Source organism: Crocodylus siamensis, chromosome 1, assembly GCF_052110815.1.
Source record: "Crocodylus siamensis isolate JL-2025a chromosome 1, ASM5211081v1, whole genome shotgun sequence".
NCBI classification, from domain to species: domain Eukaryota; kingdom Metazoa; phylum Chordata; order Crocodylia; family Crocodylidae; genus Crocodylus; species Crocodylus siamensis.
The window spans coordinates 418,227,397-418,241,560 of record NC_143395.1 but is presented as its reverse complement, the minus strand read 5'-3'; the positions used below and the strand labels follow the sequence as shown (position 1 = coordinate 418,241,560).

The window sequence follows — 14,164 nt, the reverse complement described above, 5'->3', positions numbered from 1 at the left end:
AGAAATTGCCCCAAGTGAATGCAGAAATCCAGGAGGGGTTGATGGAAAAGACCCATGCACCAAGTTAGTGCCGCCTTCTCCTAGTCCTGGCAGTGACATGGAAGCCCAGAAGCTGCTCCTCCACCTCCACCTGACAGGGGTGATTTGTGGCAGCTGTGGCTGCTGAGTCACCTGTCAAGAGATGGCCTGGCTTCTCTCCACCAGTACATTTCAAGCTGCCCCTGGGAATGCCAGGCCTGCTGCTGCCTCGTGTCTCTGGGACTCCGAGGCCTCTAGTGTGCTATGGGCTCTGTATGCCATTCCAGCACTGAGCAGTGCTTGGCTGTCTGGGGAATATGGGGGGAGGAGGTGACATGGCTTTGGGGACTGAGCTCATAGCAATGCCTCGTCCAGGCACAGCTTTTACTGCCTGTGAGCCGGATTATAAAAAGCCTTTACAACATAATGGAAGCTGGAATTGGAATTGGGCACGCTCAAGCGCTGAGTCGCATGCAGGAGCTGAAGCAGAGAGGAGCCATGTGTGGAATGGGAGGCTGTTATTCCTAGTTGGGCGCTGCCTTGCATTGCAATTTCTTCCTTTGGGAGCCTTGGTGGACGCCTGTCTGCTATAATTATCCCTTGCTGTGTAACAAGAGCCTGCTCCAGAGCTGGGATCTGACTGTGCAGTGGGTGGGTGGGGAGGAAGGAGCTGCCTGCAAAGGATATATTTAGTCAGACCTGGTTAATCTAATTCCGATTAACAAATTAGCAGACCTGTCTGTATGAACTGACTTGCTGGGCCTGACTCCTGTCCAGAACAGGAAGAGGGTATGAGGGAAAGCCTGGCTGGGGGGAGCTCTGAAATGAGGCGAGTGGATAGAAAGCCTTCTAAAGTGTCTGCATGTGGTAACCTAAAGGTCCCAAACACATTTGCAGTCACTGTCCAGCTTCCTTCGTTCCTGGACAAGTCCCAGCATTTGAGCATCTGGGTTTGTGTCACAATGGGAAAAGACCTCGGCCAACCTTGAAGCAAGTGAGCCAACAGTGGGCTCTTGTTGCCAAAAAGGGTAAACAGCATCCTGGGCTGCATTAATAGGAACGTTGCCAGCAGATCGGGTGATTCTTCCCCTGTATTCAACACTGGGGAGGCCACATCTGGAGTCCTGTGTCCAGTTGTGAGGCCCCTACTACAGAAAGGCTGTGGTGGACACATTGGAGAGAGTCCAGTGGAGTGCAGTGAAAATGGTTGGAGACCTGGGGGACATGACTTGGGAGGAGAGGCTGAGGGAACTAGGCTTATTGAGTCTGCAGAAGAGAAGACTGAGAGGGATTGAATAGCAGTGTTGAACTCCCTGGAGGAGGGTTGCAAAGAGGATGGAGCTGGGCTGTTCTTAGCGGGGGCAGATGACAGAGCAAGAAGCAATGGGCTTAAGTTGCAGCAAGGGAAGTTGAGGTTGGATATAAGGAAAATCTCTCTCACGAGGAGGGTGGTGAAGCACTGGAACAGGTTACCCAGAGAGGTAGTGGACTCTCCATCCTTGGAGGGTTTGAAGACTCAGGTAGACAAAGCCTTGGCTGGGATGTAGTTGGGACTGGTCCTGCTCTAGCAGGGGGTTGGATTAGATGTGAGCCCCTGAGGTCCCTTCCAGCCCTTATTTTCAATGGGTGTAAACGAGAATTGTAGATGGTTATTGCCCAAGTATGTGCTGCTCTTCCTGGCTGTTGGAAGAAAAAATGTGGTGGTTTGGACCTAGGGAAGTGGAAGCTGCTTTCCAGGGGCCCCTCAAAGCTGCACCAAGCTGTCAAATGCACAGAGAAGGTGCTCGTAGCCTGGGTACAGTGCACAGCTCCTCTGACCTTGCTGGTGGGCACTGCTGCATCTCCACGCCAGAATCTGGCCCCGAGCTGATGTGAGAAGCGTTCTGAGCCACCGGTCCTAGCAGGGCCATCTGTTAGAAATTGGGCTTCTTCACAGGCTGCCCGGGTAGTAAGGGACACTCCTGCAGTTCAGTCATGTTCTGGGGAAGGGGCTGATTGGCTTGAACTGGCAAGCAGATGCCCACCAATTTGTAAATGGCTGGGGCACCCAACGCATTCTCTAAATCTAGTAGTTCTCTCTCCCCTTAAAACTTGTGTCCCTTCTTGAGCTCCTTCTGCTGACTGCTCTGGAACCATAGTATCCCCTCCCAGCCTTCCCTTCCTTTCCCCTCCCCGCCTCTTGGCAGCTGCACAGGCAAGGAAATAAACACAGCCATGTTAATGCGGGCTCTGGAAAAGACTGGGAGGGTGGATCTGTTTATGAGCTGGGTGGGGGAAGGGAATGTGCATATTTTATGCTGGTTGTAAGTACTCCAGGCAGCAGCGTCTTGTCAGCAACGTGCTGTGCGCGTGCTCAGTCCCCGTGGCAGGCTGCCGAGATCCCGTCATCTGGACCAGATTTGTTCCCCTGCTGGTGCAGGGAATAGGGAAAGCAAGAAACCTATTGCGTAAGGCTCTGTCTTCCTGTAACAGAGCACCAAGCCTTGCACGAGCAGCTTCGGCCTCATCCCCAGGGGGTCAAATAACCCGTGTGTACTCTTTCAGCCATGACACAGAGGAGGGAGAGTCGGCTCTGCAGCAGCCCCTGCCGGAGAGGATAGCGTTTATCTGCAGCTTTCTACAGAGTAAGGAATTCCACCCTTCTGGTTGTGGCTTTCTAGGTACACTCAGTCCCATGTGAGCTGAGTCACTGATGTAACCAGTGCCCCATGGATGTAAGCGGTGTTGCCATGAGGCTTGGCAGCACAGGGGAAAAGTATCTTACGGAGATGTCTGCAGATATGCTCTAGAGGCAGAGCAGAGCGCTTGCTCTGGGATCTGCCCAGCACAGGAGGTGGATATCTGGCATGCTAACGGCATCCCCACCTGATCATCACATGCCATTAGCATAACCAGCCCAACACATCTGATGCAACAGGGTATGGCTGGATCTTTAGGTGTGTTAACCTTGGGTCTCAGTCAAAATGAGCTGGAATATCTGATCAAGAAGCAGCGACTTCTGTGACAACTAGATATTATGCTTGCTTTCCATAGTGGAAGTGGGTGTATAAATCTAAAGGGGATGCAATTTGGGGCCAATACTGGGACACCAACAGGAGTAGAGGGATTGCCAAAGGGAGCTGGATCAGAGGCTTGGACCAGGGAAGGCCCAGCCTGATCCCAGCAAAAGTGAAAGGTTAAGCAAAAGACCTTGCCTGGTTACCCTGTTTAGGGTCCAAGGCTGAGCTTCAGCAGCGAGCTTGTTGCCCTGTCTTGTGTTGCCTGGGCAGTGCAGGTGGGGATTCTCCTCCCCTGGCATATTGGATGTGTTGAGCTGGTTATGCTAGCCTTGGTGTAATGAGGGGGTGGGGATGCTTTTAGCATGCGATGATGGGGTGGGGATGCTGTTAGCCCTCGGGGTTGGAAAGTGAGGAGGAGGGAGGAGGTCTTGAATCCTGCCCCTTGGAGGCAAGTGCAGCAGAGACTCCGGTGTAACCAGCCCTTTTGCTTTCCATTGCAGAGCACTGCAAGCACAAGTCCACCACGGAGAGCCTGGTGTCAGTGGAGAAGCTCTTGGAGGGAGAGGAGCTGGAGCTGGCTAAGGTACCTGTAGGTCTCTGGTGTCTGTATGAAGCGGTAGCCAACAATGGGTCCAAACAGAGAGGTGAAGCCTTCTGGGACAACTGTAATGGAGCTCTTATGTTACCTAAACCTGTGGAGGACATGTGCAGTAAGAGAGCAGGCATGGTGCTGGGCGCAGCAGCTTGCACAAATTCAAAGAAACTGAGAATGACTTTTGGGTGACCGAGCCAGTGGTGCAGGGAGAGGGGGATGCACGTGCAGACTCATTCTCCTCTTGTGGCCTCACACAAAGCAGGAGGCAGCACACAAGGGACGATGCAGCCACCAGAGTGAATCTGTGTCCAGCTGAACGCATGTGTTATGGAGCTTAATTCCTCCTTGTGACCCATAGCATCTGTTTCCAGGTGACTGTGCTACTCCTGTACCACACCTCCATAAGCATCAAAAGCCCCAAGGACTGGAACGAATTTGAGTACAAAATCCAGGTAACCCTCCTTGCAGGCTTGTTGTATGACACTCCATCCAGCCACTGATCCAGCCACAGGTGTGGGGGGAGGAAGCGTGATCGTGTATAGGGGTGTCAAGTGAGCAGAGACAATTTTGTGCCTGCGGCTTTGGGTTGCAGTCCCAAGCCTGTCCCTGATGGGTTGTGAGGCCTTGGGGTATGGCACATCTCCTCCCTTCTTTGTCAGTTAGACCTCCCAGCTCCGGTAGTGCTTCCTTCCCTTACTTCCATAAGCCTCTCCTGGCAGCTGGCATGTTCCATGCCCTTCTGCCTAGCATGATAGGTAGAGAATCACGGGCTTGGCAGGGCTCTGATCTCTGGGCCACTTGTTTTGCTTCTCAGTACCTCTCTCTTAAACGGTGCTAGGGGGGGTGGCAGCTCTGGTGTTCCTTCCCACCAATGCGTACCTACAGCAGCCTGGCTGCTCATCCCGTGCTATCTCTTCCTCAGGCTGAGCTGGCCACCATTCTCAAGTTTGTGCTGGACAATGAAGAGGGCCTTAGCGAGAACCTAGAGATCTTTCTGCAGAAGAGAGGTGGGTTCTGTGGTGGTGGTGACTCACCAAAGCTGGCTTATCATATCACTTAAAATAGCAGGCGCTGTTGGCACTAGCCCTGCAGAAGTGGCTGGGCCCTGCACAGGGAGCAGCAGTTTGCTTGGCACGTTCCCATCCCCCATCAAGTGGGAAAGGTTGACCCCATTAGTCATCAGGTTTATTATAGTAGTTCCTAAGGTCTAAATGGGAATGGGACAAAAATAGCCCTCAGCTACAAGGGCACTAGGGTGAGAACCAGTTCCCAGCACGGGGACCTTCCCTTGTTCTTTTGCCCTCTTGTGTTCATGCTGCTGCCATCTCAGTTGGCTACGATGGCCTTTTCCAGCAGACTGGTGCCACCAAGCGGTGGATTCCAGCGCTCCAGGAGCAAACTTGCTGTTACGCAGAACTTGCCAAAATGGGGTTGGCCCAAGCCCTCAACACAGCAGTGGAGCCAGCCAAGGCTGCCAAACACTGAAGGACTGCGTTGTTTTAGTGAGCAGATCCTCCTTCCCCAAGGTCCTTCACTTGGGGATCATGTTTTGTGCCACGGAGCGCTGCCAAGAGCCAGACGTCCTGCCTCGCTGCTACTGAGCACTGCAAGAATGAGGGCGACAGCTCTGCTTTTGGTCCCACCCCACCTCTCATGACACTGCTCTTGGGGAGGGACAGGGTGGATTGTGCTTCACAGCTGTGATGGCAGCAGATGTCTTGTCTTGTGCAAGGACATCAGGGCAGGGCAGACCCCATACTCTCAATACCCCTGTGGAGCTGACCAGCCTATGTGAGGAGGATGGTGTTGGTGCAGGACTGACCTCACTAGTATCTGACCTGTGGTTTGTAGGACACAAGCATTCAATCTTGAACATTTAAGCTTCTAAGCCTTCCCCATCCCCTGCATCAGGGCAAGCTCGTTTGATGTCTCTTGATTTTTCTCCCCAGCATCATCATGTAGTGTCTCCAGCAGCAGCTCTGAGGAGCATTCCCCAATGTTCTCACGCCAGCACCCGCGTGAGGTGCGCTTCCTGGAGCTGCAGAAGATTGCCTCCTCCTCCAGCCTGAACAAGTATGTTCCCAGCCTCCCTAGGCAGCTTTGGCTTTTTCCTGTGACCCTGGCCTGGGATCCGTCCAGCAGGAAAGCCCCTTCATTCAGTAAGGAAACAGAGATCATACTGGGATGCTCTGTTATCCTGAGTACTGATGTCCCCATAAAGCAGTTGTTTCTTAAGTACTGGTTCCCCTCCCATGTCCCAAGTCAATCTGACATCTTGTGAAAGGTTTGAGAGACTGAGGTTGGTGGTAAAGATCAGGGGCAGGTTGGGAAGAACTGAGCTGAGATCTCTTGCACTGAGGAGTAGAGCTCACCATGTCCTGATGACTTACTGCAGGGCAGAAGGGAGTTTGAAGAGCCACTGTCCTGGAAGGGAAAGTCTTTGTATCCACACCCCAATGTCTGGGACTTGGCATGGGTAGGATCAAGGGGTAGGGGTCCTTCTTTCCAGGCAGTCATCATGTGCCAGTATCCTAGATGTCGGTGCCCCAGTGGGTCTGGGATTCTACTGAGGGTGTTGGGGTGGGGGTAGCACCCTCCGTCTCTTGGCTCTCAGTCTTGCACAGTGTGTAGCTATGGTTTCGTGACAGCTTCCTTCCTGGCATGCCTGCTTCACCCATGGGTGACATCCTGCAGACCCCCCAGTTCCAGCTGAGACGACTGAAGAAGCAGCTGGTGGCAGAGAGGGAGAACCGGGATGAGCTGGAGCTGGAGCTGGCGGAGAACCGCAAACTCCTCACAGAGAAGGGTCAGTAGCTGTTGGCATGTGCTGGGCTGGAAGGAAGTGAGCGGCACTGCAGGCCATGTGATTGTTAACTGCTCAGACTCGGTCTGTGCCAACAGCCAATAGAACAGGCTTATCCTGGGGGCTTCTGGTTCCCTTTTTTCCTACCAAAATAGAGGGAGGTGGTGGCTGGAGCTGCATCCTCCACACTTGTGTGGCGTAAGGGAAACTTCTGAACCAGAGACTCTTCTGATCCTCTGCCCTGGCAGAGCCCATGTAGCTGATTCCCCTCTTGCACTGCTAGCAACAGAAAGCTGCTACAGCCAGCCCTGCTGGAGACTTGTTAGTTGGGTGGCAGCTCCTAGCATGGGAGCTAGGCAGCAGCTACAAGCCAGGCACTGGGCAATCCCACCAGTTGCTCCTGGTGTGACCGGGATCGTGCAGCGTGGTCATTCACCCGTTGGGGCACAGAGGCACGTTGCTCAGCTTGTGCCCTTTGGGCATTGAACGTGGACAGTAACAGTGCCTCCCATCTCCTCTCCAGAGACTCAAATCACCATGCTGCAGCAGCGGATCGACCGCCTGACCCTTCTGAATGAGAGGCAAGCTGCTGAGCAGCTGGAGCCCAAAGAGCTGGAAGAGCTGCGGGAAAAGAATGAGAGGTAACTGCTCAGGGCTGCCCTGGTCCCCTTCTGAGCTGGGCTCAGACCCACATCCTTTCTGTAGCACACAGGACAGGAGCTGAGGCTTATGCTAGTCTGAAGCATGCAACAGCTGCTATTGTCTCTCTCTGATTAGATTCAGCTGAATTCCCTAGGGGTATGAAAAGGGACTTTTCTTCTCCTCAGTTCCTCTTAATCCTCGTAACTGGCAGGTTCGGAGATCCAGGAACTCTTTAGTTCTAAGCTGGTTTCTGAGTAAAATCCAGCATCTCTCAGTGCCTCGGGACCCTTATCATCTTCCTCTTAACATTGAAAACAACAGTTTTGCAGCTGCTTCTCCCCCTTCTTTGCCAGTGGCATTCCCTCCTGCAAGGCAGGAAACCTAATCCGCTCCCCTCCTCTCTCCCGTAGCCTGATGATGCGTTTGCATGAAGCTTTAAAACAGTGCCAAGACCTGAGGACCGAAAAGGGTCAGATGGACCGAAAGATCACCCAGCTCTCAGAGGAGAATGGGGACCTCTCCTTCAAGGTACAGGGCACCCCTGCTTCTCCAAGGTGATGATCTAGCCGAGGGGTGCTCAACCTCTGGCCCACGGGCCAAAACTGGCCTGCAGAGTCATAGCATCCAGCCTGCAGGGCTTCCCATGGGTGGGGGAAATTGGCAGTGGGGGAGCAGTGGCAGTTAATATTGCCACCCTCCCTGCTGCCAAATTCCCAGGCATGACTGGGATCTTTCTTCCTCCCTCCTCTTTTCTCTCAGCTACTCTGGGCCATACCCCCTACCCTGCTCCTGTGGCTGGATCAGGGCTAGATAGTGTCCCTACCTTGTCATGGAGACATGTTGGAACTGGGCCAAGCCCCCTTCTCCCATGTGTCTGGATCAGAGCTGGGTCCCCTGATGTGTCTGGTCCAGATGCTAGATCAGAACCAGTGTCTGGATCTGGCCTGCAGGTAGACTGGGCACTGCCCATCAAGCCCACGAGACAGAAAGGCTTAGCACCACTGATCTAGCCTGCTGTAGTGACAGCCTGGGATAGCACCATGCTTTGGACCTGGGCAGCAGCCATTGTTGTAGGAGCTGTTCTCACATACAGCTTGATTGTTGACTGGCCCCTGGCTGTCATCAGAGGCATGGGGGGCTGGGTTAGGGGATGACACCGGGGAGAAGAGTGATCTGGTGGTGATAAAGCTCCCTGGACTAGGACTTGCTCACCAACTGCCTCTTGTATCTTTGGGCAGGTTATGTTGCCCTGCCTTGGTTGAGAGAATGAGCTGTATGTGAAGCTCTGGGATATTACGATGTTGGGGGTCCCAGACACCTTGCCAGCATGCTGTGTGTACCCTCTAACCAGGCGGTATGTCGGGGGGGTGGGGCTTCCATTCCATCCAGCTGCGGGAGTTCGCCAGCCACTTGATGCAGCTGCAAGAAGCTCTGAATGAGCTCTCTGAAGAGCACAGTGCAGCGTTGACACAGGGGGGTGAGAAGCAAACCCACCTGGAGAGCGAGCTCCACAATGCCATCCAGGAGAAGGTGAGGATGCACTGGTGCAGTACAGGGAAGCAGCCAGAGCTTGGAGTCCAAGGGTCTCTGGTACTTCCAGGAACCCTGTTGGGGTGGGAAAGGGGAATCCAGCACTCAATGTCTTTGGGCTTGTGGGGCCTAGGAGCACCGCAGAAGCAGCGTGCCTGTCTCCACAGGAGGAAACCCTGCATTAATTATGAGGGAAACGGTGCTCAATTATGCATGGTATTAGCTAATTCCTGGGGTGGGGGGTGGGATCCATTGTACCCTTGTGAGGAAATAGTGTCTGCGGTGAAGGTCCCAAGTGGGGAGTGAGCAGAATCCAGCAGTGGAATGAGCAGCCACGGAGCCCCGACAAGAATGCAGAAGGTTTTGCCAGCCTGAGTGAGAGCTTTTGCTGATGTCTGAGTTCCTCCCCTGCCCGCAGCCCAGATGTGCTAATGCATGTGCCTCGTTCCCCAGAAATGTTTGGAAGAGAAGATAGAGATTCTGCAGGGGAAGATCTCCTTGCTGGAGGACCAGTTGGCGAAGCTGGGGGACGGCGCCATGGAGGAGAAAGGAGAGGTTATGGGAGATGTCCTCAAGGTATGGCGGGGTCTCGTGTGAGCTAGAACAGAGAGAGCAAGTATAGAGAGGTTTTCAGAGCAGGCTGTAGGGGGAATCTCGCTTCCAGCTGCTGTGGGAAAGCACAGCTCAGCCTGCTGCCTCTTGCCTGTGCACAGGGATCAGCACTCCCCCCCGCCCCCTCCCCCCCCCGCTCATTTAAAAGGAGCAGCCTCCAGGCTTCCTGCCAGCATGACTGGAAGAGTCTGAAGAGCATCTCAGGCCATCTGTGTGCCAAGGAGAGCTCAGCCCTTTCTGTTGTTCATGTGGATTTTACTTCTCTAAGCACCGCAGCAACTGACTGTCCTGGGTGGCTTGCCTGGCAGGGCTGGGCAATGGCAGCAATAGGTGGGTGAGGTCCTGCTGCTGGCGCAGGTGTTCTGTAGTAAAGGCAGCTCGGCTCTCCTTTGGGGTGGGTATGTTTGGTATTGCAGGACTGAGGAATCTCCAGCTTATTTTGCAGCGTAGCTTCTGCCATGGTGGCTGGGTGTAATCATCTCCTGTCCCCACACAGTGGTGGGTCCGACCCAGTCAGTGAGGCTTTCTGCCCCAGGACTTGGAAATGGTGGGAGAACTAAAGAAACTAGCTCTTGCTGCAACTGTAAGGCAGCAGAGCACTTTCCAGGCTCCCTGTTGGGCAGAAGTGTCTAGGTCTCCTCTGGAATATTACTGAATGCCATCGATGTTTCATTTCTCTCTGCTCTCTCAGCTTGAAGATCTAAAGCAGGAAGTAGCAAGCCTCACTGCTAAGGTGATGGAGCTCCAAGCCACCATCGTTCAGCTGGAGGAGGAGAAGAGCCTGCATGAGGCGAACCTCCAAACTGAACAGCAGCACTTCAAAGAGGAGAAAGCTCAGCTCATGGAGCTTATTGGCAGCCTCCAGAGCTCAGTCTCCGAGATCCACCAGGCCAAAGAGAAGCTGGAGCAGGACTCCCAAGAGCAGGAGGCACGCCTGACGACTCAGGTGAACACGCTTACTGCAGAGATCGCCAAGCTCAATGCCTTCGTCCTCCAGAAGGAGCAGGAGCTCATGAGCCTGCACCAGCAGGTGCAAGAGGAAAGAACCCAGAAGGGACAGCTAGCCAAAGACCTCCAGAAGCAAGAACAGTCTTCCAGGGAGACGATCCAGGGGCTGAGCCTCCAAGTGGACCAGCTGAGCAGCACCCTGAGGCACAATGAGGAGAAACTGCTGCACGTCACCCAGCAGATGGAAGTGACCAGCCAGGGGGAGGCCAGACAGCTGGATGCCTTGAGAGAAGAGCACGAAAAGGCCCTCCATGAGAGGGAACTGGCTGTGCTACAACTGCAGGAATTCCAGCAGGGAAAAGAGGCAGAGCTGGCAGCCTTGGCCACCCAGATGCAAACCTTGGAGAAAGCCAGAGACACCAGCCAAGCCTCTGTGCTAGACCTGCAGAGGGAGAAAGCCCAACTGGGCCAGCGAGTCCAAGACCTGGATGCCAGAGTCCTTGAGCTCACTGCAAAGTGCCAGCAGAGTGAGGTCCAGGCAGCAGCAGCCGAGTCGCTGAAAGCCCAGCTCCGAGAAGTGGAGACCAAGCTAAAAGAAGGTCAGCAGAAGCTTTTGGAGAAAGAAAAACTGGCCAAGGAAAATGCCCGGCTCCAGGAGCGGCTCCTGTTCCTGGAAGAGTCAGTCCGGAACACGGAGGGGATCTTGGAGGATGAGAAAAGGAGGGCTTCCGAGACCCTCGAAGGGAACCTGGCCCGGATAAACGAGCTGGAGACTGAAATCCAGAAGCTTTTGGAGCACCGAGATCAGATGGCTCGGGAGGTGGGTGAGGAGAAAGCTAAGGGACAAGCGCTGGAAAGGCAGCTGCAGCAGCTGGGAGAGGAGTATGGGGAGAAGATGGAGACGCTGCAACGTCAACTGGTACAAATATCCTCAGTGGCCAAAGGGGATGAAGGTGCGCGTGAGCAGCTGAAGGAACAGGTAAGATCCCTGAGCAAAGACCACCAAGAGGCCTGCCGGCAGCTGCAAAAGGAGCAGGGAAAAGTGGCCGAGCTGGAGGAAAGGATCCAAGAGCAGCAGGAGAGGCTGGCGCTGGCTCAGTCGGACCTTGCTGGCTCCCTGGCACGGTTCAAGGAGAAGGAGAGTGTGGAGCAGAAGCTGAAGGCCAATCTCTCTTCTCTGCAGGAGAAGATGGCGGCTTCTGACCAGGAAACAGCCCAGCGGGTTGCCCAGCTGCAGGCAGAAGTGAGAAAAATGGCTGGGGCCCTTGAGGGGGTCACCAAGGAGCTGTCTGAGGAAAGGCTTAGGAAGACTGAGCTGGAAGTGAAAGTGAAGCGTCTCCGAGAGCAGAAGAGCAAGGACCTCACCATGGCGGAGGCCGACCTTGCCCGCGCTTCATCAGTCACAAAGGAAAAAGAACTGGAAGCAGAGAAGCTGTCTGGGGAGGTCAAGCGGCTGAGTGCCAGGCTGGAAGAAACCCTGCAAGCTCACAAACATGAGTTAGCCCTGCGGGACAAGGAAGCCGAGCACCTGGCTCAGGAGGTGGAGCAAGCCAAGGCAAACCTGGCGGCGGAGAAGGCTGGCAAGGCAGAGCTGGATGTCCAACTGCAGAACACCCTCAATGAGCAGAGGACTGAGCGTGCCACACACCAGGAGGAGCTGGCTAGGTCCTTGGAGCTGATCGAGGAGAAGGAAGGGGAGCTGGAGGAGCTCCGTCTGAAAAACGTCTCTCGCGGCGAGGAGCTGAGAGACCTGCAGAAGACGGTGAACAAGCTGAAAGGGGAGCTTGCCTCCGTGGAGGCCCTGAAGGAGCGGGCGGCCAAGATGGAGAGCGAGCTGCAGGGCTTCCTGGAGGTTGCCAGAACCCGAGAGGCAGAGATCGACAGCATCAAGTCCATCGTGTACTCCAAGGAGATGTCCCTCAAAAGCCTGGAGGAGAAGATCCGGCACAGGGAGCAGGAATCCAGCTCCTGCCAAGACCTCTATCAGGAGAAACTGAAGGAGACTGAGGTGCTGAACTCGGAAGTGCAGAAACTAGAGCAGAAGTGCAGGGAGCAGCAAGACATCATCACCAGCCTGGAAAGAGCGGCTGCTGAGACCAAAGCAATGACGGCCAAACACCAGGAAGCAGAGCTGGAAGCTTTGAGGGAGATAGGGCAGCAGAAAGCAAAGGTGTCTGAGCTGGAGAAACTCCTTGAAGCCTCTAAATCAACCCAGGCTGGACAGGGGGGCACCATAGAGACCCTGAAGAAGGAGCTGCTGGAGAAGGGGAAAGAGCTGTCTCGGAGCAGAGAGGCCATCACAGCAGCAGAGAAGGAGTTGGCATCTCTACGTTCTTCTGCTCAAGAGAAGAGCAAATCGGAGGAGAGCTGGAAAGAACAAGTGTCGCAGTGTCTCCAGGAGGTGGAGAGGAAGAACAGCCTGATCAGCAGCCTGCAGCAGGAGAGGTCCATCTTCCACCGGCAGGCGGTGGAGAAGGAAGCGGAGAGCAAGGAGCTGAAGCGCCTGATCACGGCAGAATCGGAGAAGAGCAGGAAGCTGGAGGAGCGGCTGCGGATCCTCCAGACAGAAATGGCCACCGCTGCCTCTCGCGCGGCAGAGAGGTGCTCCATCATGAAGGCTGAAGTGCAGAGCTACCAGGAAGAGACAGAGAAGCAGAAAGCATCCATTGATGCCCTGAAGAGGCAGCTGAACTCCCAAGGCGAGCGCCAGGAGGAACTCCGTGCAGAGGTGAAGGCCTGGCAGGAGAAGTACTTTCAAAAAGAACAGCTGTTGTCCCCCCTGCAGCAAGAACTCGCCAAAGCCCAAGCCCTTGTTGGGGAGCTCATGCCCATGAAACGTCTGTACCAGCAGCAGCAGGTCGAGCAGTCCTCTCTGGAAAGCAAGCACCGGGAAGAGCTGGAGCAGAGGCAGAGAGCTACCAGCACCTTGCAAGCAGAGCTCGCCAAGGCCAAAGTGGAATTGGCAGAGGTCCGCAGCGTGAAAGAGAGATTCGCCGAACAAGACCGAGCAGTGCAGAGGCTACAAGTGGAGAACGCCAGCTACCTGGAGCGTCTCGCCGTGCTCCAGCAGGCCAATGCCAGGCTGGCTGAGGAGAACAGAGGGCTCAGCGAGAAGTCCAGCCACGGGCGACAGAAGTTCGATGCTGAGCTTAGCCAGCTGAAGGAGAAGCACGCCCAAGAGCTGGAGCGCCTCAAGCTGGAGTCGGGGAAGCTGGTGGCTGGGAGCAAGCAGGAGGCTGAAGAAGCCATGAAGAAGCTGGAAGCAATGACGAACAAGTACGAGAATGCCAAAGTCAAGGTCCTTGAGGAGAGGCAGAAATTCCAGGAGGAGAGACAGAAGCTGGTGTCTCAGGTAAGTCTCCCTTGGGGCAGTTTAGCTGGATATGAGCGTCCTCAGGCTGAGGGGAGGGGGGCGCTGACGAGAAGGGAAGGGGAAACCACTTCTTGTGCAGCCTGCAGTCCTGTATGCATACAGCCCAGTCATGCATAGTGTCCCACCAGGTCTCAGATCGTTTTCCAGAGCGGGGGAGGTTGGACTTGATCTTTCGAGGTCCCTTCCAGCCCTTAATTCCTGTGATTCACTGGAGACCCACCCACTGGGTCTCCAGGGCTCTGGATGTATGGCTCCTCTGGGCAGGACTGTACCAGAGAGCGTTAGGGTCCACTCTTAAATACACCCCCAACTGACTGTATTCAGGTCTTACTTGGGTGGGAAAAGGAACAGCTGCTTCCATGGACCCCCAGGAACCGGTGCTCCTGTCTCTGCCAAAACATTGATCCTTGCTTGGGGAACGCCTTTGAGAGACATAGGTGACCTGGCTGGGTAATTCTGCCACATGCTCAGTTGGACAGGTTAGGAGGCTGGAAAACACCATCCCTGTCCACAAGTGACCCAGCAGTGCAGTAGCTCAGGCTTTCTTTACGTTCCAGCGTGGCTGTGACTTCAGAGAGGGGCACTGGGATGACAGAGCAGGTGCTAGCACTGCACAGGGTTGAGGCCCTGCCTCAACTCTATGC

General features: G+C 54.8%; 1 protein-coding gene across 9 annotated transcripts in view; it reads left to right on the top strand.

The window, feature by feature from the left end:
• The window catches only part of NUMA1 (nuclear mitotic apparatus protein 1), a 43,216-nt gene that overhangs the window by 20,260 nt on the left and 8,792 nt on the right, over positions 1-14,164 (top strand). For all 9 annotated transcript variants that reach the window (XR_016439672.1, XR_016439671.1, XM_090030851.1 and 6 more), the window contains 11 exons: positions 2,563-2,642; positions 3,518-3,600; positions 3,984-4,064; positions 4,535-4,619; positions 5,562-5,685; positions 6,261-6,418; positions 6,939-7,056; positions 7,468-7,585; positions 8,447-8,587; positions 9,041-9,163; positions 9,891-13,499. Coding sequence is in view for 7 of the 9 variants with exons in the window: in XM_090030851.1 (XP_089886977.1) it covers positions 2,563-2,642; positions 3,518-3,600; positions 3,984-4,064; positions 4,535-4,619; positions 5,562-5,685; positions 6,261-6,418; positions 6,939-7,056; positions 7,468-7,585; positions 8,447-8,587; positions 9,041-9,163; positions 9,891-13,499 (4,720 nt within the window). In the remaining 2 variants the exon portion in view is untranslated. The remainder of the gene's footprint in view (positions 1-2,562; positions 2,643-3,517; positions 3,601-3,983; positions 4,065-4,534; positions 4,620-5,561; positions 5,686-6,260; positions 6,419-6,938; positions 7,057-7,467; positions 7,586-8,446; positions 8,588-9,040; positions 9,164-9,890; positions 13,500-14,164) is intronic.